The sequence below is a fragment of the Notolabrus celidotus genome, chromosome 10, assembly GCF_009762535.1.
Source record: "Notolabrus celidotus isolate fNotCel1 chromosome 10, fNotCel1.pri, whole genome shotgun sequence".
NCBI lineage: Eukaryota > Metazoa > Chordata > Actinopteri > Labriformes > Labridae > Notolabrus > Notolabrus celidotus.
In genome coordinates, this window is record NC_048281.1 from 31,045,585 (window position 1) to 31,069,716 (window position 24,132).

Here is a 24,132-nt window from a genome sequence, read left to right on the forward strand (position 1 = left end):
AAGGAAGAGAAAAGGAAGAAAAAAAAGATAGAAAGAAAGAGAAAAGGAAGAAAGAAAGAGAGAAAGAAAGAAAGAGAAAAAAGAAAGAAAGAAGAAAGAAAGAGAGAAATAAGAAAGAAAGAAAGAGAAAAAAGAAAGAAAGAAAGAAAGAAAAAAAGGAAGAAAGAAAGAGAGAAAGAAGAAAGAAAGAAAGAAAAAAGTAAGAAAGAAAGAGGAAGAAATAAGAATAAAAAAAGAAAGAAAGAAAGAGAAAAAAGAAAGAAAGAATGAAAGAAAGAAAGAAAGAAAGAGGAAGAAATAAGAATAAAAAAAAGAAAGAAAGAAAAAAGAAAGGAAGAAAGAAAAGTTGTTTTTTTTAAGGGGTGGGTTTCAGTTTTCAGACACTGTTTCTTCTAAATCAGATAAAAATATCCATCCTCAAACTCCATGCACACAATGAAACACCTCCTTTAGAGCAGAGCTGGCTTATCCTAAAAAACAACATGACTGAATATCAGTATATCCAGCTCACTATGAGAAGACATTATATCTCAAAATGAGACAATTCAACTTTGTCATCTTATTTCAAGTACAAGATGATCTTGAGATGAAATGAAAACACTCTGCATCATGATATGTTGTAAAGACAAATCAGCATTCACACTGGCTTATATTTATTACTTTTAGAAGTCCAAAATGCTTTATGCATGGAGAAACTCAGTCTGAGAACCCTGAACAAACACAAACACAGACTCTGCAGCCAAAAATAAAGCTTTTCATGTCTCTTTCTTTCTGGAAGAACAAGTTCTCCACCGAACTGTAGTTTCTTAAAGCTGGAACAAAGAACTAGACAAGATTAACAACTCATGATAAGTGATCACTTTCACTGGCTTTACAAATGAATCAAGCTCACGAGTGTGGTCAGAGATGGAAAGCTTCCATGATCTTCACACTTCAGCAGCTGAGGTGCTGCTGACAGGATGCATCCTCAGCGGCCACTTGGACAGAAGGAGAGACAGAGATTCACTCTCATCAGACGTGATCACGAGTCTGTGAAACCTCAAAGTGAGCATTAGAGTGATTGAAGATTGGTGTTATTATATGTAGCAGATTTAGATGTGTATGTGTTTTAGTGACATACAATATACAGTTCTCCCATGCTCCATGTTTATATCATTTTGAAGGATATCAAACAACTTATATTTCAAATCGCTATTAACTGCTGGATTTCCTTAGTTCATTGCATTTCATTGCATTTTAAAAGCATGTTTTGAATTCCATTATTTTGCATTTTAAAACACTTCATTAAGTGCATTTAAATAATGTAATGCACTTCTTACAAGTGTCTTTATGTGGGAATCAAATGAATGCAATGGAATGTACTTTATGATCTTGATCTTGAATAGTTCTCTCTCTTTCGTGATGCCTGCTGACATCATTCTGAGTAGTTGAACCTGTATGCTCAGCTCAAAGGTTGTAGCTCAAACTCAAAGTATTTCAATAGTATGCAAATTCCATTTGACACAAAGTGCATGTTAGTTTTGACTCGTCAACTGAGAGGTCTGGGAGTTTCTTAAAGTGGGATATGCAGTTCAAAAGTTAGAGGGTGTTGCTTTTTTCCATCACGGGGTCAGCAGGAAGCAGGAAGACACTGCAGCAGCTTCACTATGGTTTTCCAAAACTGATAAAATATCATACAGACAAGTTAATTTCAGATCTTAACCACACCGGGATTAATGGGTCAATGCTGATCGCCCTACTTTTTTCTATAAAGGATATGTAGAAGTTGTCTCGGTGCATTTCAGCTTTGCTTGACTCATCAGCTACTGATTGCATTTCATGTCGTCAAACAAACCCTTTCTTATGGAAATGACGCCTGGTGGCAAACACTCAGAGTATTGGCTTCACGTATGTTTACACAGGAACACACAGAAACATGATATCCAGCGTACCGCACTGTTCAGGAGGCATTACACACACAGAATGCTGCATCACCTGCTCCACAGTCAACACGACATTGTCTGACATTGTTTTTCTGAAATGCAAGGATCCATGTTCATGCATTGAGCTGCAGTGTGTTGACAGACTATGAAATATGATAGAGAGGTGTATCTGTCAGTTTAGAATATCATGTAGTGAGTAATGAGAAATGTTGTATGACAGACGGTGAATGTACCTGTCAGATGTCTCTGAAGCAGGAACAGAAATGCTCAGATTTACTAGATTTTAATGTTTGACCTTAAAAATATCAACAAGATATCAACAACAATTAAAATATGCACACTGACTCGTTTCCAAAAATATATTTAATGGTAGGCAAAAAGTACTTGCCTTTTTTCAATCTGTCTGTATTTATGTAATGTTTTTGTATTTAATTGCAATCTCTGTTTTGCCTTTTAATGTTTTTATTTTGTTGTTGTTGTTGTAAAGCACCTTGGGACCTCTGTTCTTGAGATGTACTCTATAAATAATTCTTACTTTCTTACTTACAAACAAAGTGAAAATTCAAATTATTTTTATTTCTGCACTAGTCCAGCGATAGACTTTAGTTTAAATTTTTCAAAACAACATTGTAACAAGAGGTGCAGTGGTATGATAGTGCTTAAATGAATCAGCAAGTAGTCCTTTTTTTTGTTCTTTTCATTAGTAGGAAACTTGAACAGTGAAGACCTCCACCAAAGACCAGTAGTGTACATCGTCTTCTGAAGACCTCTTTCACAGCACACTTTTTTCAGATCCCCCAAGTAACCTAGTTACAGTTTTGTTACACTAGCTGATTGTCCTTATGCATATTGTAACGGAAAACCATGCATCATATCAGAAGAACATGCATCCCCTGAACAAAACCAACCAAACCAAACAGAACAGGACTTCAACCAGATCTGTGTCCGGTCGGTTTCCGATCCGCTGTGGTCCGGCTCCTTGCTCTCTCGTCTGTCAACAACCACCGGTTGCGTTCTCTGAACCCAGCAGGTAGCAGGACCACCAGACAGCTCGAGTCATGTGACCAAAGTTTTCAGTTTATCACTGAATCAAGGATTCTCCTCCTCCTCTCCTCATCCATGTTGTCTTTATGGTCCTCTGAAAACCTCTGACTTGATGACTCCAAGCGTGCAATGACATTTTGTTGTCAAAGTCAAGTTAAAAACAATCTAGCAATAACACAGTGTTTTATTTTGAAAATTAACCGGATGTTTTCATTTTGTTTTGGTGAAACCTGACTTCCTGTCCCGCTCCATCTGCTCTGTTGAGATTGATGCGTCGTGCTCCGGCATCCGGCAAAAATAGAAGTCTTGCATCTCTGATTCTGGAACACAACGGAGCGGATCCAGTGGAAGTTAACACATGGACCAGAATAGGAACCTATCAGATCCTGTGCCATGACGGATCGGAGACGGACCGGACACGTATCTGGTGGAATTTGGCCGATGAATATCCTGTAGTTGATGGCCTGATTGATCAGATTTCGTGGGTAAAAACAGACTATGATACGAGGCGCTGCAGGGTCATCACCTCAGCTGTCTGTTTGTTTCTGTTGTGATTTTTAAGACGACTGCTCTGTTTGTCATTGACCCCAGCATCACACTTTACTCAACTTTGCATGTTCATGAGTTGAATGAAGATCTTCTCCAGAATGTAACATGTTACTCCTTGACCTGGACTACAACCCTGAAAGGAAACACACTGGCCATCAGAGCACATTGTGTTATGTTGTACAGAAAAACAATATTCTACTTATTTCTTGTTTAGAGCTTGTACCAGGATTTATTAGCTCCTTCGTGTTCAATCCTCTGAAGGTGAATACTGAGTGTGAGGCTCTGCTGTTACTGCGTGTCACACAGTGAGAGATGAACCGCTTTGATTTTACGACATGAAAGTAAAGAAGGCATTAAAATTCATGAGCTCATTCATGTACTATGTCATGGTGCTCATAGTGGCCATTGCACTGCACTGTGGAGTACATTACATCATGCATGGTTCAATACCATAGTAGGTTCTACATGTTACACAATACTTTGGCGCTGATGGTTGGAAGTTAACTGGGTTTTTGTGGTTATTTTGTCCTTTTAAAGAAACTAAAAGACATGTTTGACAGATTAAGACAGACAGAGACAAAACAAATGAAGCTCAGTAAGTTCAAGACGGACAACTGTTTCATATGCATCCATCATTCAGACATACCACTCTGTATTTCTCTATCACCCTGTCTCCTCGTCCTTCTTTCCTCATCCCCTAATCATGGGTGTTTACTCTTAAAAGTGTTCACCGTCAGACTTTGCCACGACCTCCATCAACCGATCATCCTGCTGCCGCTGCCAAACTTTCACTCTGTTCTCCTCTCTGCTCCATCAATTCGCCTTTTCACTGTGAATTGTTGCAGCCATCCTTCAACCCAGTCACCTCTGCTCCTTATCATCAGTATCTGGCTTTAGTTCTTTGGATGCCCACCCTTCATTGCATCCTGCATGTAGACGGTATTATTAATGGACGTAGTATCCGTGACGTCACCCAAGATCGTCTTCTTTGAATGGGTGTGTATGTGGTTTCCGGTGTTTCTGCAGCCAGCCTCAAGTGGACGCTCGATGAACTTCAGTTTATAACACTTCCACATGAGACTGGAGGTTGCAGCTTGATCCTGCATCCTTCTTTCACCACTAATATCGAGGCTCTATCGGGGCTTCTGCAGTCAGCCTCAACCTCCCCTTGTGAAGTTATGAAGATGTCATGCTGAGGTCTAACCGCCAACGACATTGCACATTTTTTGAATCATGTAAAATCCATTATTGCTAAATCGTAATGAAGTAGTCTCTCCTGAGTGAAATGGCTGTGGACAGGTGGGTTATGCAGACCTTGGGGCCAGTGAATCATAACCATATTGATGTGTTGTTTACTGTTGCAGCAGCAGTAGTCGTACTTACTCTCTCATTTTTCAGCCCGTCCTCTAATTTAATTGCTGTTGACTTCAGTAATATCTTACTCCTGACCCTGCAGAAGCTGCTGTGTACGGCAGCCTGCAGGGGAGTGTACACAGTGCACCTCTCGTACCTGTACTAGAAAGCAGTGATGAGCAGTAATTAGCACACAGACCCCAGAGAGACTGTACACTGAGCTCTTTGTTTGTTGCCTATGGGGCAGGCGTCCAGTGTTTATGCTAATGTTGTGATTACTCAGCCGTAGTGTAGCGTGCAGATTCGGTGTTAGATGGCAGAAAGATTTCAGAGACAGAAGGGAGAATAACAGCTAAGTGGACTAGAGAGGGAGGGTCACAGCATGAAAGTGCTACTGTGATGGGAATTTATAATATATTCTGGAAACATAAATTTAGCATCAGCTCAGGAATCATCAGCTTAATTCAGCTAAAGGAAGCAAAAGGGAAAAAAACAGAGACTATAAAACAAAGAGGTAGTCTCATCGGTTTCTGAAGAGGCCTTATGAAGCGGTTGCTATTTTGAAAATTTGACTTAAGCTTACTTTGGTTCACCTAGAGAAACAGGTAATGAGTTGGAGCTGAAGCTGGCTTTTGTTCTCCTGTCAGACAGCATATTTACACAAACTATTCTCCTCATAATGATTGAAACAGATGAGTTTAAAGAGGCACCACCTCAAAAGTTTTTAAAGTATAAAGAAGTGATTTATAGAGACCTTTAATATTTTAGTACCAGGCTAAATCCTGGGTTTTTAACATGGGTGTTAATGGGATTTCTATGGCTTTTCGAGCCAGTCTCAAGTGGAAACTTAAAGAACTGAATCTTTTTTGCTCTTTAGCATTGGCTTCATTTTTTTTTTTTTTTAAGTTATATTTTGGACGTTTTATTTATACCTTTATTGATAGGACAGCCGTAGATAGACAGAGAATGTGGGGAGTAATGTAGGGAAGACATGTGGCAAATGGTTGTGGACGGGAATTAAACCAGCGACCTCTGCGATGAGGACTATAGCCTCAGTATGTGGGACTCTTAGACCGTTAGGCCACCAGCGCCCCAGGCTGGCTTTATTTTTCAAGACCGGAGGGTTGCCACTAGAAAAAGACTCACCACCGTTTAGGTCCACTCGTAGAAATTACATGGTGCATAGATTTAGCATCCAACAAATGTGAGTGATGTTGGACTGACTCCTATTTAACTTTGTCAGAATATTGTCGAACTCTCATGTCTCTTGCTGAAGACTGCTGTAACAAAAAATGTCCCCCAATGGGGATCAAGGTTCAAGGTTCAAGGTTCACTTTATTGTCATTCAGTCACATTTAAAAACATGAAGGAAAGAAACACATTACTCAGATCCAACAGCATACAGAATAGATAACAAGCTAAAAATAGACTATAAATAAATAAATACATAACCTAAAAGTCTACAGTAAGTAAATATAGAAACGTAGTTTAAAACCAGCGAGAAAGTGCAGTAATGTGTGCATGTAGTCACAGCGGTAAAGTCTATCTTATCTTATCTTATCTTATCTTATCTTATCTTATCTTATCTTATATTATCTTATCTTATCTTATCTTATCTTAAATCCATGTTTAAGATATAACTAAATTACAGGTTCCTACACTTTGCATGATTCTTTGTTATGTGCAAGATTATCGGAGCTGCAGGGAAGCCAGCAGGAGATAGTTAATAGGTCAAAATCAGCTTTCAAATTGCAAAAATGACTGAACAAATCATGATGAACTAGCTTAATCTGAGAGCTAAGAATACCTTTTATTGAATTTTTTAAATTTGGAAATATATTACACATTTGGAAATACCTTTGATGATTTATCTCGTACCTTTAATCTTAGTACAAAACTTTAACAATCACAAAAGTCAGGATAGTTGAGGTGAGGTCCAGTCCAATAAATTTAGACTTGAGGCTGTGTGCAGCAGGATGCTAAATTTAAGAGAAGTCAGGAGTCTTATTCTAACTTTTAGTTTGCAACAAACACTAAAGCTCCAGTTCCACCACATTCATTCTCAACAGGAACCTTCGGAGGCACTCCCAGTAAGTACAGGAACTTTTTGGGTGGGGCTCGCAGTGCTAAAAAAACCTGGACAGGCAAGTTCTTGTTGGGTTACTTTCTGAAACCAGTACTAAACAATCCTCGGACAATCCCTGGAAAACCAGTATGTCCGGTATGAGTAAAGACATCAAAAGACTCTTTCAAAGAAGAAGGAATACTTTGGTTACAGGCTGAAGGAAGCTTTTGTTTCCTTGAAAAGTTTGCAGGACCAGCTGTTCTGCATATAGGTGGAAATGCCATTCACATGAATACTTCATAAACCAGACTGAGCACAAATGACAGGACAGTGATTTGTGTTTCTGAGCACAGAGGTTCCAACACTTCATCTTTTAAACCATAAATCACTGGTGACATATTTCTGTATCTTCAGCCAGATATATAATGCACAGAACTGTTTTTACACCATGCAGTCATAAAACATTTGGCCTGAATCCAGATCCCCCATATGGTTAACAAACAGCTACAGTAGCGGTCAGCCAAAGGTGAAGCCCTCAAGCCAGCATAGTGTAGTTACATATGCATCATCTGTGTGTAGCATAAAGAAACAAAGAGGTCAGTGTTTGAAATGTTGTGTTGAAGCATGCACTGGAGGTTTATCCATTGTTCAAGATTGATGGATTTAAGGTCTATCAGCTGGGGAGGCTCTCACAGAGCACTACTCAGGTGTGTTAATGTATGATTTGATTTCACGCTCTGGAGGAGGACACATTGTGCCCAAACATTAGCCTCGCTTTGGTGTTTGTAGGATGTCTGCAAAAAGGTTTACTCATACCAAAATAGTCACGTTATTACGGAGGCCCTGAAGTCCCACTAATAGATATTTTTTTATCTTGTGCACACAAGGTAATTATATTGCTTGAATATTTCTATTCTATCTATGATATTAGGCTTTATGATTCTATTTCTTTATACTGTGAATCTGAAATAAACAAACAGATAGGCCGGGAGTAATCCTCTGTTACTTTGATTTTATGATTTTGCTTTTATCTTCAGTATTTTGTGTTTAAAACTCACATCAAACACTTCTTAATCTCAGCTCATCACATACAGACTGATTAGAAACTGACGTACGTATGTTTATGATCTTATGGACTGTTTTAAGGTCCGTCTCTTCACCGTTATTAAACTCAGGTGATGTGAAGTTTCAGAGAAGTGCGAGTTGCTACAGCGTCCAATCAGTGAGTGATGTTGGATAAGGGGGCGTGTCTGTCAGCGAAAAGACTCCAGCTGAGCCTGTTGTCTTTCAGTAAGGAAAGCAGATGATTTTTGCTGATAACAGTACCATGTCTATAAGAGCAGCTATAACATCAAGTACAACTTCATTAAATTAGTGTCCTCTATTTGGCTTTATGTTGACAATACAGATCTGAACTAGTCAAGTCAGGCAAACTCTGTGATAAAAATGTATTTATGTGTACGTACATTATAATTTAATAATGTAATGTATGTGCTTTTTTTTTGTATTTTAATCAATGGTCTGACTGTGTCCCACCCAATTTATTATGATTATTTTTACTCCTTACTATTAACATAGTTTCTGTACTTGTACTATTATTTATGGGGTTCTTCTGGTGTCGTGTGTGTGTGTGTGTGTGTGTGTGTGTGTGTGTGTGTGTGTGTGTGTGTGTGTGTGTGTGTGTGTGTGTGTGTGTGTACTGTCGGTGTTTTTTTTTGTTTGTGTTGTTTGTTTTTTTAAAAAGTAAGTAATGGTTGTTATACCACATAATCTTTTGGGAGCAGAGGCAGCCTTCTTTTCCCTTGGAGATGTTGCTATTGTTAGCATCTGAGGACTAGCTGTGGATCTGTGGATCCTTAAGATCTGCAACACCCTGCTAGTTATTTTTCGTGGTGTCCTATGTGTGAGTGTGTATATGTTAAGAAAACAAATAAATCACAAATAAAATATTCAAAAAAAAAAGTCAGGCAAACTCAGGACCGGCCTTTTTTTTTACCTTTGCTTTTAAGTGAGTTTCATTCGTATGACAGTTCTATTTATTTATTTATTTATTTATTATCTAATTCAAATTTTAGTCACTTTTTTCTATTTTATTTATTTATATACTTTTTTATAATATGTTTTAAGTATAGCATCTTATTTTCTTTTAATAGTTTAATATTTTAGTCTTTTATAATCTTAGAAATGTATTTATTTTGGTGATTTTAGTTTCCTGTGTTGAGTTTTAACATCTAATTTTAACTCCAGTGTTTCCTCGTTAAGATATCATGAGAGCGATTCAGCAACTTCTTTTTAATCTTTAATTAATTTATTTTAATTTTTTGTTTTTATTATTATTGTTGCATATATTGTGTTCTTAACCATAGGATTGTGGGCTGGGGTTGGGATTAGGATGGGGGGCTCATTTTATTTTTATTTTTATATCTTTCTTTTTTTAATTTATTCTATTTTAATTTGTTTTTATGCACAGCACTTTGTGTTACAATGTCATTGTATGAAAAGCGCTTTATAAATAAAGTCTGATTGATTGATAGTTGAAGAGGTTATAATGATCTTGTGTGCATGGGATAAAAAAATATTTCTTTGTGGGGCTCCTCAGGGGCTCCGTACGTTATTGATGAAGAACTATGCAGAATTGTTACCACATTTTGGCACAGCTCCAGCTTCTTCTTCTTCTTCTTCTTCTTCTTCTTCTTCTTCTTCTTCTTCTTCTGCATGCTCTGTGAGACAAATCTTGAAAAATTGCACCTTGGCCCCAGCATTTGGAATTGTATGGTACTTTGTCGTGTCGTGAGTTAGGGTATTATTACATCTCCAATGAGTAGCCTATATGCAGGATATCTTATTTTTAGATGACATAGCACATTCATGTGTATTTCTCACCTGTGCTGCAATATGTATAGAGACAGAAGATATGCAATAAGAATATAAGGTATATGACCGACTATAAAATCTGTGCAAAGAAGTCTCCAAAGTCTAATTCCTTGGTTTGAGATGTGCACCTGCTGAGCTCTGTGGATGTGATGTGATGTGATCATCACTGCTGAGGCTTGAAACAGCCTCTCCTCAGCAGCCCGCCCCTCTCTGCAGGCTCACTGTGATGTGATGCTGGAGCTTGATGAGCACATTGGAGCTGTAATAATTCTCTCTGCTGAGGGAAAACTGGCTTTACAGCTGTGTCTCTGTGCATCCGCTGGAGCTTCTGTTTATGTTTTCCTCAGCTCCTCGGGTCATAATCTTGCTGTCTATACCTCCCTCTCTCCCTCTTTCACTTTCTGTCTTGAATGATTGGGTGGGCGTTTTTACTGCTCCTCTAACCCAGCCGCTGACTTGTTGCTAATAAGGACAAGAGCTGAGGGAGTGGGTGAGTTAGGAGGAGGATGACTCCACTGATAGTGATGGTATGAGACTGATCTCCACCCTGAGGCAGACTGGTAGGGGGTCAAGCTATCCTCAGAGTCCAAGAGAAACAACATACATATATATTAGGCCCCACATATAACCAGGAACTTCTTTTATGATCTTATTTTGAAGGGACTGTTCATCATGTCAAATGTTTCCATGCCCTCGACATCCTCTGCACTCATATTTTGGAAAGGCGTCTTCACGGTTCATACTGCTGCAAGGTGAACTGATTTAGCAGAGCTGCAGAGCTCTTCTAGGGACACAGACATCACCAGCAACAACGGCAGGTGTTTTTCTAAAGGTAGACCAAACATCTATAGATAGAGATGAGGTTAAAAATGGAAAACAATCCCTTTAAGTCATGGGAATAAAACATCCAGGCAAAGGAAAAACAGTCTCTGCAATGCACATACTGCACATCACATCATCTAAAGGAGCTATTTTTATTTATTTTTCTCACTTTTCTTTAATCCACATTCAGCGTGCATCTTGATAAAGTGTTTCTCAGTGACCAGATATAACAAACATATGGTTTCCAAGAGTGCCAAGAAGGATCCACGAGAGGTGTTGACAAGAAGCAGAAACAAGTAGAACCACATAAACAAACAAAGGCCGACCAGAAGTGATGGAGTTAATCAAATTTACCAAATGAATTAAAATATTCCAGTTTGTGATTGATAAATAGTGTTATATGTACATGTCCATAGTAATTTCTGTCCATGCATTCAAAGTTGGATCCTCCTGTTATAGAGATTATAGCAATTGTTAGAGATAAACCTTTCTTTAGACCCCTAAACTGACTAATTACAACACAGACCTCGATCAGAGAATACATTTGGATGTTTTTATAACTTGAAACTGTGACCAAAGGTTACACATTCTGTTTTTGTGATATTTAAAAATGATGATATGATATTGGAAATAACTAAATAAATAATTCTGCTTCAAGTTTATGACCCTCTTACTTATTATTGACCTCTTGCCTTGGACTCCACTTCGAGGGGCACCGTTGGCCTAGTTGTCTAAGTGCACAGCCCATATAGAGAGGCTATAGACCTTGTTGCAGAGGTCGTAGGTCCGATTCAACCTTGACCATTTACTGCATGTCCTCCCCTACTCTCTGGTCCCAACATTTCCTGTCTCTCTTCAGCTATCCCATCAAATAAATGCAAAAATGCCAAAAGATATAACTTTAAAAAATTAGAACCACGCTAGTAATCCAACCACATGTTGGATCCTTAGACTAAAAATAACAAAAAGTGGGATTTTCAAAATCCAAAAGAGAGGCATGTCACATCAAATTCACTTTTCCATGGATATTTATTTACCAGTCCTGACAGCTTTAAGCAGTCTTTTTCAACAGACATGCCCTAACTCTGCTTGCACCTTTTGCTACCATGGCCTTCTTGTGCACCCCTGTAGTGGCATGCTGTGTTAGATCATCCTCACCTCTGTGGCTGATGACATGAGGAGCAGAAGGCTTTCATTCAGTCATCTCTGACTTCCTCTTCACTCCCAACCCCTTGTTGTAGCTGCAACATCTTTCCTTTTTTGCTTGTTTATCCATACTTGTATCAACCCTTGTGCACCACAGGCCAATGAAACAACACAAACAAAATGTATTTCAGTGGATTTAGCACTTTTGATGTGATACAGATATCTGATGCAAGTGTATGGGGCTGTTTTTTCAGTGCATGATGGGCTGCTAGATGTGTCAAATGTCCCGGGATGTCCTGATTAGTATAGGTGACCATACTGAGGATAGACGGTGTATCAAAAAACATGCAGTTTCAGCTAATTTCCTGTGATTGTCGTTCTTTAATAATGTGAAATGAGCTTCTGCTGCGTTGAGGTGAGGTCTTTTATTCAGGGTTAGTGTTTCTCCAAAAACTGCAGACAAAAGGGTTTCCCCTCTGTGTCATCAATATTACTCCAGTTTCCATGGCTACACAACTAATGAAGCAGGATTTCCTGTTGACTAGAAATAAAAACAGCACCCCTCTGAACCTTCTCTCACAGCGGTTGTCATCTTTAATCTGTCAGCCTTTGATCGTGTATGGAGAGGAGTACACTCAGTCACGTCACACAGAAACACACACTCAAACACATACCTGCTAATTCAGTCTCTGTGGCTTTAAGAAAATGCCTTTTATCACATCCTGCATCTGCTTGTCATGTTTGGCCTTCAAATGTCTTTGGTTTTGAGTTCGACAGATCCAATATGACATTGTTCTATTGTTGGATTTTGCCTCTTCAGATGTCAAATTAAATCTGCGTCATGTAAAAAAAGTTGCTCATACCCTGTGGTTTTTTTTTCACAGGTCCTGGAAAGTTTTGTCGCTCCTTGTAACATCACATTTTGTCTTCTTGCTCTTCAGGGCTCAGCTGATTCCTACACAAGCCGACCGTCTGACTCGGATGTGTCCCTGGAGGAGGAGAAGGAGGGCGGCCGGCAGGAGAGGGAGCAGCAGGCCACTGTTCAGCTCGAGAGGGCAAAGGTCAGTCTGACTGGGACTGTTTTCTAGAAAGTAGAGCCTTCTGCTTTTCTTTATGTCATGTTAAAGAGTGATATTCTCAGGTCACACACAAAAGGCGGGAGATGCTTTCTCTGCTGAGGGGAAACTCTCTCGCCTTATCTCTGTGCATCCACTGCTTGTTTCTGTTAACATCAGCAAAATGCCCCCAAAAACTCTGACAGCTCTGTAAAACTCTCATCACTCTTTCTGTCTTCTTCCCTTCAGACTAAAACTGTGGCCTTTGCTGTGAGGACAAATGTCAGCTACTGCGGCGCTCTGGATGAGGATGTTCCTGTGGCTGGGACTGCTGTCAACTTTGATGCCAAGGACTTCCTCCACATCAAAGAGGTGTGTGAAACGAGCCGTTTCAGACTTCAGTGTTTTTGTTACGTAACAACAATATCCGGTCTGTCACGGAGTCAGAGCTCGGAGCATGTTCAGCCCATAGACTGTATAAAATAATACTGAATCCCTCCTCCGTTTTTCATTAGCTGCACACATGTGTGCTAACAAGGAGCTTAGGAGGGAGGCATGCTAGTTGTAGGCTGTCTTAATAAACACAAAGGTCGGTTTTACTCCCCACGTCTGCAGATTTGAAGATCTAGTGGATGATTTTTATTTGTCATGGATAAGTGCTAGCGCTAGTTAGCATAGCCACATAGCTACATGTTGGTAGCTGTAGCTGTGTACCAAGACACACGTCGACACACTGACAAATAAAACAACAAGAAACACAGAATCTGTGACCAATCCTTCAGAAAAGGTCCCGCTGCCTTTCTGGTAGAGGTCGGTTTTACTCCCCACGTCTGCAGATTTGAAGATCTAGTGGATGATTTTTATTTATCATGGAAAAGTGCTAGCGCTAGTTAGCAGAGCCACATAGCTACATGTTCGTAGCTGTGTACCAAGACACACGTCTACATACTGATAAATAAAACAACAAGAAACACTAAATCTGTGACCAATGATTCAGAAAGGTCCTGCTGCAGGCGCCTCTCCGTCAGGATCAGATTCTGGATCAGATTCAGAGGGTTGAAGAATCGCGATCTCTGAGCAGCCGTGTATATTCAGCCAACATGTAAACATTAGATCAACGTGCTGGACAGCCAAGGCACATCCACTTCCTGAGGGGGCGTGGTCAGAGAGAAAACAGAGTGTTCTGAGGAGAACTGAAGAAGAGGGGTTCTTTTTCTAACTTCGTTCGGTGTTTCACTATGGGAATCGCTTGTGCGTGACCTACCATGGAAGCTCCAATGACACCACGTCTGTCAGAGACAGACAGGTCGGACTGTGCTAGGGCCCCGCCCCTCATATTAATACAGCCGACCCAACCCTCCCAAGTCATTCTTGCTTTCTTCCCGTGAGAAAACACTATTCAAGCTCCCTCAGCGCATCTAGGCTAGCTTGGTTAGCTGCTAAACAGTTCTTAGACGCCCCGTTAAGGATCACGTCGCCGAACGCAGTTCCGGGCTTGGTCTGGATTTGTTGAGTAAGTACTTCATACGAAGTAGATTTATTATTACATAGGTTTTACCGGGACAGTGTCCGCGTTAAGGCGAGCTGTTCCACCGGGTCCCCGTATTAACTTACCGAGGTACCGGTGCCTGTGTGATTTTTACCTTTCGGCTAACGCGTAACGGCGAGTCGGATTCGGTTGACATTAAGTTGTTAGCTGAGTCGCGGAGTGTTGCTAACGTGTCACGACGAGCATCACTGTTAGGCGGACATATTTAGCGCGGGCTAATCCCCTATTGCTACCGTTCTTATCAGGCTACCGCGTAACGGCGCGCCTTATACCGACTAAATATCAGCGGATATTTTTCCCCCTTTCCATTCACGATGTCTTCTACCGAGACCCCAGCCAAAGGGCCGGAACCGAAGGACAAAGAGGCTGTATCCCGCCTGTGCCCCGCGTCATGCGGGTCTTCAATCTCAGGCAGGGACCCTCACCCGATGTGCATAGCATGCATGGGCGCTAAACACGCTCGAGCATCGCTGGCGGACCCTCAGTCATGTTCTCACTGCGAGTCCATGCCTGAGAAAATCCTGGAAAGGAGGCTGAGAGTGGCGGTTGCCAACAGGCAGGACCCATGTCTGTCTGGAGCCACCCCTAAAGCCAGCACCAGCACCCATCAGCCGCGAGCTGAGATGGACTGGGCGACCATAATGGAGACTGACTCCCCAGTTATGCCTCCTTTGTTCGAGGAGCTCCTCGACCTGGAGCGTGGAGAGGAGGATGCAGAGGATGATGCAAACTCTGACCTCCTTGATTTGAATGAGATGGAGGATGAGGAGGATGACTCCACATTCCCCACTCAGCACTCCAGACCCCCAAGTGCGTCTGATGCTGCTCCCCAAGTGGACAGCAGCCTTTATGAGGTCTGCAAACGGGCTGCAGCAAAGCTGGGTATCCAGTGGCCTGCAGCTGAGGACGCAGAGGGGGCAGAAAGAGATTTGTATGACGGTAAGAGGCTGCCACCAGCCCAGCCGGCAGCAAAACAACTCCTGCCACCAGTGCCTGCTTGTATGAAGGAGATGAGCCGGTACTGGTCCAGCCCGTTTAAGAGTAAACTCCCTGCCAAAGGTTACTCTAAGCTGGAAATTAAAGGAATGGGTGAATTGGGGCTGGCCGAACCCCCAAAGGTAGAGCCTTCAGTGGCTTTTCACCTTCACCCTGACCGCCGCTCTGTGTCAGCGTCCAGCAGCATTTCTCTGCCAGGCAAAACAGAGCGCCTCACAGCCTCTGTTTTGCAGAGAATGTACAGATATGCTGCACAATCAGTCTGCTCTCTGAACGCTCAGACTCTACTCTCTGCATACCAGGCAGAAATGTTGGAGGAGATGGGCCGGCAGCTGGACTCCGGAGCCCCTAACCCGGTTCTCTGGGACGAGATCTGTGTTGTTAATGACCTCATCCTGCGCTCCTCACGAGGCGCAGTGCAAGGTTGTGGCCATGTGATGGGACTGGCTGTTGCAGGTGAGAGAGCTCTATGGCTGAGCCTCTCAGGCCTGAGTGACGCACAGAAAATTGAGGTTATGGATGCTGCATATGACCCCTCCAAGGGTCTCTTCGGCCCAGCGCTGGAAAAAATGAGGGAAACCAGTACCCTCAGGAAGCAGGAAGGCGAAGCCTTCAACCTCTGCCTGCCCAGGAAACAAGTCCCTCGCCCCCCTCAGGCTCAGAGGGCTGGCTTTGCTGCTTCTGCAGCAGCAAGGGGGAGACCAATGGGTGCCAGACCACAGAGGCAGACAGCTGGCTCACAGTCTAACCAGCAGCCCCGGTCAGGAAACCCAGGTCCATGGGGCAAACACTCCTTTGCAGCAGTGGCTGCGAAAAATCGCCCTTCCCACCCTGGGGAAGGGAAGAAGAAACGGGCGACCTAACGTCCCTCGCTTCTCCCTCGCCATCAAAGCGAAGAAGGGTGGAGCAGAGCCCCCGAGCTCTTGTTTCAGAGACCCTGGTGTTTCCAAGTTCTCCAGGAGTCCCTGCCTGTTCTCTCTCCCCTCAAGTTCTAGAAGTGGAGAGTCAGAGGCAAACAGTTTTTCAGTGTCACCAAGCACTTCCACCCTGTTCAAAAATAAAGTGGGCATTCTTGCATCCAGGCCAAGAGCCAAGGGCGAAATGCCTCCACAAAAACAAAATAAAAACAAAACAATGTTGTTCCCCATTAACTCCTCTGGGGGGAGCTCCTGCTCCACCAAGAGTAGTCTCCCCTCAGAGTCGGGACTCAGGGGTGACGGCACTCTCTGCCCAGGTAGACCACTGGCGCGCATGCGCAGTACATCCCTGGGTCCTGTCAACCGTTTCCAAGGGTTACAGACTACAATTCGCTATGAAACCACCCAGATTCAACGGTGTGTTAGTTTCAGTAGCCAGAGGGGAGGCGGCACAGGTCCTAGAGGACGAAATAACATCGCTGCTAAACAAACGAGCGATCAGAGCCGTCCCGGACGTGGAAGCTCAACAGGGGTTTTACTCCCGCTACTTCCTCGTCCCAAAGAAAGGGAGCACATCACTTCGCCCCATTCTGGATCTCCGTGTGTTAAACAAGCACCTACGAAAATACACGTTCAGGATGTTAACACACAAAGTGCTTTGCCGCTCCATCCGTCCGGGCGATTGGTTTGTAACAATCGATCTCGCGGACGCGTATTTCCACATTGCAATTTATCCCTCGCACAGGAGGTTTCTCAGATTCGCTTATCAGGGAAAAGCCTACGAATACCAAGTCATCCCGTTCGGGCTGGCGTTGGCACCGAGGGTGTTCACCAAGTGTGTGGAAGCAGCGCTGTCTCCGTTACGGAGCAGCGGCATCAGAATATTCTCGTACATAGACGATTATCTGATATGCTCCCATTCACGCGAACAGGCAATCAGAGATTCGGCTGCGGTGACAGGTCATCTCAGGAATCTTGGGTTCAATATAAACTGGGGGAAAAGCAGATTACAACCCAGTCAATATACAGAATACCTGGGGCTCAGCATAAACTCCCTCTCGTATCGTGTCACGCTATCAGAGGGGAGATTAACGTCTCTCATGCATTGCCTCTCCCTTTTCGAGCGGGGAAAAGTCATATCATTCAGACTATGCCTACGCCTGCTCGGCCTCATGGCTTCAGTGATATCTGTAGTGCCCCTGGGGCTTCTGATGATGAGGGATTTTCAGCGCTGGGTAGCGGCGTTGCGCCTCTGCCCGCGCAGACACCTCAGCCGGCGAGTGAAAGTAACGCCGACGTGTTTGGCTGCGCTCCGCCCGTGGAGGGACGCTGCGGCTCTCGCGTCAGGCGTCGCGCTCGGCACGGTGTCATCCAGGGTAACCATGACGACGGACGCGTCCCTGTCAGGCTGGGGAGCGACCTTGTCGGGCAGAACAGTGAACGGTACCTGGAGCCCGAGGCTGGCTCAGGCCCACATAAATGTTTTAGAGCTTTGGGCAGTGTTCCTAGCTTTACAGCATTTCCTGCAGTTTATCCAGGGTCACCATGTTCTGGTGAAAACGGACAACTCCACAGTGGTGGCGTATATAAACCGCCAAGGCGGGACTCGCTCACTACAGTTACACACGTTGGCTCGGAAAATGATCATGTGGAGCAGCACACGGCTCCTGTCACTTCGAGCGACGCATGTGCCAGGGGTGTTGAACAGGGGGGCGGATCTTCTGTCACGGGGGAACCCGCTATACGGGGAATGGACACTCCATCCGCAGGTGGTGGAACAAATATGGCAGAGATACGGCCGGGCAGCCGTAGATCTCTTCGCCTCGCGAGAAAACGCTCAGTGTCCGCTGTATTTCTCCCTGTCCGAGGTGAATGCCCCTCTAGGTATGGATGCTCTAGCCCACCCATGGCCGGACGTGCTGCTTTATGCATTTCCTCCGCTCAGCCTGATCTCTCCCACATTAGCCAGGGTGAGACAGCAGAGTTTGTCGCTGATTCTGATTGCACCACAGTGGACATCGAAGCACTGGGTAGCAGAGATAACACAAATTCTGGCAGACGAGCCGTGGCCTCTCCCCATACGCAGGGATCTTCTGACCCAAGCGCACGGCGAGATCTACCACCCGCACCCGGACCGCATAGCACTCTGGGCTTGGCCCGTGAGAGGTGGAACCTGAACGCAGCAGGCTTGCCGGCGCAGGTTATAGACACCATTCAGAGTGCGAGAGCACCCGCAACCCGCTCTCTTTACAGTGGTAAATGGCGGGTTTTTGAGGAATGGTGTGTCATGAGACAGATCGTTCCTTATCAGTGTTCAGTGGTTGACCTGCTGTCTTTTCTGCAGGAACTGGTGGATAAGAAAAAGGCATTTTCTACAATTAAAGTGTACTTAGCGGCCATCTCCGCATGTCATGTGGGTTTTGGGGATAAGCCTGTGGGGCAACATCCTCTTGTGTGCCGGTTCATGAAGGGTGCACGGCGCAAGCTCCCGGTTTCCAGGCTCCTGGTGCCCCTGTGGGACCTTTCAGTGGTTTTGGATGCCCTCTCTCGTCACCCATTTGAGCCTATGGGGGCAGTAGAGATGAAGTTTGTTTCTCTGAAAACAGCTTTGATTTTGGCGTTAACCACAGCGAAACGCGTGAGTGATTTACAGGCTTTGTCTATTCGCCCTTCCTGTTTACAGTTTGGCCCAGGGCTCACCAAGGTCTGCCTGCGGCCCAACCCTGTATTTGTGCCGAAGGTGCTGGAGTCAGCCTACAAGTGTCCCACAGTGGAGCTTTTGGCGTTCCACCCACCCCCTTTCTCCTCAGTGGAGGAGCAGAGGCTGCACACTTTGTGCCCGGTACGGGCTCTGCACATGTATATGTGTAGGACAGCAGAGTTCAGAAAAGAGGACCAGCTGTTTGTATCATGGGCAACCCCTCATAGAGGTAAGCCGTTGTCACGCCAGAGGCTGTCACATTGGATTGTGGAGGCTATTTCTCTGGCTTATAGTTCGAAGGGCTTGCAGCCCCCCCAGGATCTGAGGGCTCATTCCACGAGGAGCATGGCTACCTCTTGGGCCCTGTTCAAAGGGGTTTCTGTGCAGGACATTTGTGCTGCTGCGAGCTGGGCGTCGCCACACACTTTTGTCAGGTTCTATAGGCTGGATGTCTCTGGGCCATCCCTAGCACAAGCTGTGCTGGACAAGAACTTGCCATTGTCATTGTAGTAATCACAGTCTGGCTCGACAGGATGTATGGCTTCTGGAAAATCATACAATCCGGGAGTGGTCTATATCTCCCATAGTGAAACACCGAACGAAGTTAGAAAAAGAACTTTGGGTTACTTAACGTAACCTCGGTTCTTTGATAACAGAGTGAGGTGTTTCACCAACACTTCCCTCCTTGCATGTACACGGTAAGAAACCGGTCTAGAATGACTTGGGAGGGTTGGGTCGGCTGTATTAATATGAGGGGCGGGGCCCTAGCACAGTCCGACCTGTCTGTCTCTGACAGACGTGGTGTCATTGGAGCTTCCATGGTAGGTCACGCACAAGCGATTCCCATAGTGAAACACCTCACTCTGTTATCAAAGAACCGAGGTTACGTTAAGTAACCCAAAGTTTTCAGGCAGACCAAAATCTGATTTCAAAGTGTTTTTTTGAGCATAAACTTTAAAGACATGTTTTGGGGACCTCTTAGACCAATATATATTGATGAAAAAAGCGTGATATGTCACCTTTAAACCTTGAAACTTAATCAGAGTTTAAGATACATAACTGGAGGTAACTGTGGCGTATTTATAGAGTTATGGTCACCTGTTAACAGATGCTAACAGTCCATCATTAAATACCAATTTTCTTGAGTGCTACAAATCTAAGTTTATCTTAACCTGGGGATCAGCAGCTTATAGATCATTCTCACCACAGAAAGTATTCAGCAGCTGTTCAGGAGCATCTGATCTCCCTCATTTGTCCTAAACTGCACAGCTGCTGTGCTGTAATACAAATTTTGTCAGCAGGCCAGACGGCGCTCCGCTCTCAGGTCATGGTTTTTCTGCCTCACCTTGTCGACACAATTTAAAATGTATCTGGAAACTTGTTGTTCAACATCTTTTTTAAAGCTGTTTGAAATTCAGCTGCCAACACCTGAGAGATGAAGGAGACTTAATGTGGCTTTGAGCTGACTTTCTGAGTCTTCTTGTGGCTCAGTCTAATAAGTGAAGTGTGTTCTGTCATTGCCAATCCAAAAACTTGATGGTGTTAGTTTCTTGATTCAAGTGTTAATCTCACTGTTGCAAAATACGCTGATTTTTAATAAGAGGTGTCAAAGAATGAATTCAGGCTTTTACACCCGTCCATCTCACACAGTCCTGCAAATTCCTGAAGGTATTCTATCTTTTGTCATCTCTCAATCTACAGAAATACAACAACGACTGGTGGATCGGCCGTCTGGTGAAAGAAGGCTGCGACATCGGCTTCATCCCGAGCCCTCTGAAGCTTGAAAACATCCGACTCCAGCAGGAGCAGAAGAGGGGACGCTTCCACGGGTGAGTAGCAGAGAAGGAGGACGGGATGAGAAGTGAGCTGAAGTTGCACAGAAGACACGAATCAGAAGGGATAAAGAGAGTTTGAGTATTAGGGGGACATGTTGTGGAGAGAGAGCCACTTCAGGGATGAGTAAACCTGGCAGTAAGAAGAACCGACAGATAGGGAGAAAGACAGATGGATAAAAGCCAAGCTGTGAAGTGTGGTCCAAACTCTCAGAGGTGTGCCTGGATCCTGGCCAGTGCTGATTTTTCCATCAGATGGGGCGATGGGTTTCAGCCAAGGAGGCGATTAGAGATGCTGACCGCCTCCAGGTTACCGGAGTTAAAATATGAGGAATAGAAGGAGTCATTTTCATGTCTCTCTCTGTTTTTGAAGCATTGCCTTTAACCCTGGACTCAATAATCATATACATTCAAATACAGAATAAAGAGGCAGTTAGCTGTAAAAGGAGATGGACAACATGATAGCACCCCAAAAGTGAAGTCAAAAAATTTGAAGCTCCCATTACTGACTGTGTGGTTCATAAACCCCGCCCCTCCATATGAACAGATGGGACATGGGTCAAACTTTAAAATCAGAATACATGTCAAATACATTTCTGTCATAATAGTCAGTTCTGTTCATGTTGATTTATGTGCATGTGGTCATTTATTGAGAAGTTCACTCTTGGTTGGTTATCTGATGATATATAAAGGGATATGGTGCAATGATTCTCAGCTCAGATGATACATCAGGGCTCCTGCAAGGCCGTGTGCACCAGAGTAACAGAGTAGAGTGAGAGGAAACGTAACAAACACTCACACAGCTGTAATTAAAATATCCATAGCCATGAGTTTCTACTTTAACCAACACACAAATCTGTTCTGCTGTAAACTGTGCAGACCTGAGGGTTCTTTGACGTTTGATCCCCAACTTAAACTTGTGCTTTGGTTGGTGGCAGAGCTGGACATTGATGTTGTGACTCCACTGGATGATCCTCTTGTGCAATATGTCAGCGCCAAGAGGCATCCTCTGATGTTGCAAAGCAGAGCTGTTACGGAAGTGCAAACGTCTGCAGTTCCTGAGTGTCCACTTGAGGTGGATAGCAAATGAAGAGGAATTTCTGTTAAGCCCTGCGTTAAAATGCTAATTTTTATAGCTTCAATTCACATGTTTCCAAATTTGTTTTAGTCTCCACAGCTCATGTTTTTCTTCATAACAACTGGGGGGGTCATAGCTCCTCTGTTGTGATTATATTAAGGCTAAGAGTTAAGCAGAAGCAGGAGGGCAGCTGATTTGACTGACACACATTGTAGCAAAACAAAGATTGATTCTGTCCAACCTGAGGTCAGAGATTTGCTGAAAATTAGTTGAAGTTAGCATTTCCAATATGGTGACCGCCAACTTTGGTTGTTAAAACGCGTCTTCAGAAACCAGTGGGTGACTCTCTGAGGCTACGTCCATGTTTTGCAAAGTGCATCAATCAATCAATCTTTATTTGTATAGCGCCAAATCCCAACAAGGTCTAGATAGGAGGTCTAGACCACTCTATGTCAAATTATGAACAGAGACCCAACACCAAGACAGGATAAGACTCAGTCTTACCCCACCCTAATCCATCATGAGCATTGCACCTCGCAGTATTTAGCTAGTTACAGCAACGAGGAAAAACTTCCTTTTAACAGGCAGAAACCTCGAGCAGGACCAGACTCATGTTAGACACACATCTGCCTCGACCGAGTTGGGTCTGGAAAGAGGGATAGAGGAGAATAAGAGATAGAGGGAGCAGTGATAGTGATGTGCATCCATATTTATATACAGTGGTTTACACATCTGGTTAATCATAGATCCAAAACTCATCGTCTTAATTATAATTTCTATCTCTTAAATTAAGGCAACTTCAGCACTTCTTTAGAGCTTCTTATTAAAGTCAATTTAGAAAAATGACTCTTCTGTTCTAAGATGAATTATTTATGTCTAAGAAATACTGCTCTACTAACCGCTGAACTTCATTTCCTGTGTTTTGATTACTTTTTCTGTCACTGTTGTTTTCCTGCTCACGTCTCGCTGGATTTCAACACTTTTCTCTTTTTCTATTTTCTGATTTTATCGCAGCAGCAAGTCCAGTGGGAATTCCTCCTCCAGTCTGGGAGACATGGTGTCAGGAACGTTCAAACCGAACCCAAACTCAGCTGGTTGGTCCCTCAGATACTCTCTCTTTGATTCATAGATAGAGATGTGTGACTTTGTGTCAGCTCTGTAGGTGTGCTGGGGAGTATTTAAGCATCTCCTGTGAGGCTGTATGATGTCTTATGCAATTTAACATATGGTGCCAGTCACTACTAACTTTCCTCTTTTTTCTTTTCAGGAAAGCAGAAACAGAAAGTGGTGAGTACAAACATTTACTACACTTATTGGCTTATTTTACATGGAAATATTCAAGTACATACTTTCTTACAATGCTTCTCTGATTCCAGCCTGTTAATACAAAGTATTTTCTAGTTTGTATTGTCCTCTGTGACAGTACTTACATCATCTTGGCTTTGTGAAACTCACACTGAGTTTTTCACCATTTTTAGCCACTTTACAGACTGACAAACACGGATGAGCAGAGCGTCCACTTTGATTTCAGTCACGCCAAAGTCAATGGGTTAGAATAAATTAATTCGTCGCTGCATCTGAGTCAGAGTCAGATGCGGTAACCAATTCTCAGAAGTGACTCCTCTCAAAAGTGACAAACCGCTCACCCAACTCATCATTTTCCAAGAAGTGTCTGTAAATTAAATCAAAACTGCATAACTGCTACTGAAACCATGAAAATGTAGTTTGATTGAAAATGAAACACTGCATTAAGGCGTTTAAAGATACCTTGGTTTCTTTGACTGTATAATGTTAAACTTTGACTGTTGCTGTGCGTGTCCATCCCTCCAGGCTGAGCACATCCCTCCATATGACGTGGTTCCCTCGATGAGGCCGGTTGTCCTGGTGGGACCGTCTCTGAAAGGTTATGAGGTAAGACACACTTCCAATGACAGAGACATTTGACTCAGCCTCCTCTCTGCAGCATTGTTCATACAGTACCTTCAGCCTTACATGATTCATCCTACTGATCATTAAAGTGAATAATTTAACCATCAAATATTAATAAAGGTTTTTTCTTGTTACTGTTTGAGGCCAAGATGTGTATTTTAACAGTAAAATCTAAAAAGTCGGTATGATATTAATGTGCTGCTGCTGACAGGAGAAAGAGTGACTCTTGTCAATATAAACTGTATTTGGCATAAGAATCCAAAATTTAGAAAGGACTTTGGTGTTTCTTCCTCAGTCTGA

At 43.2% G+C, this 24,132-nt stretch overlaps 1 protein-coding gene across 2 annotated transcripts in view; it reads left to right on the forward strand.

Moving 5' to 3' along the window:
• cacnb4a (calcium channel, voltage-dependent, beta 4a subunit) overlaps positions 1-24,132 on the forward strand; it is a 68,361-nt gene that overhangs the window by 36,055 nt on the left and 8,174 nt on the right. Inside the window, exons 3-8 of one of the 2 annotated variants that reach the window (XM_034694755.1) lie at positions 12,717-12,836; positions 13,080-13,202; positions 20,695-20,822; positions 22,918-22,997; positions 23,171-23,190; positions 23,734-23,814. In XM_034694755.1, the coding sequence (XP_034550646.1) occupies positions 12,717-12,836; positions 13,080-13,202; positions 20,695-20,822; positions 22,918-22,997; positions 23,171-23,190; positions 23,734-23,814 (552 nt within the window). The remainder of the gene's footprint in view (positions 1-12,716; positions 12,837-13,079; positions 13,203-20,694; positions 20,823-22,917; positions 22,998-23,170; positions 23,191-23,733; positions 23,815-24,132) is intronic. The other variant, XM_034694756.1, reaches the window with a different exon arrangement.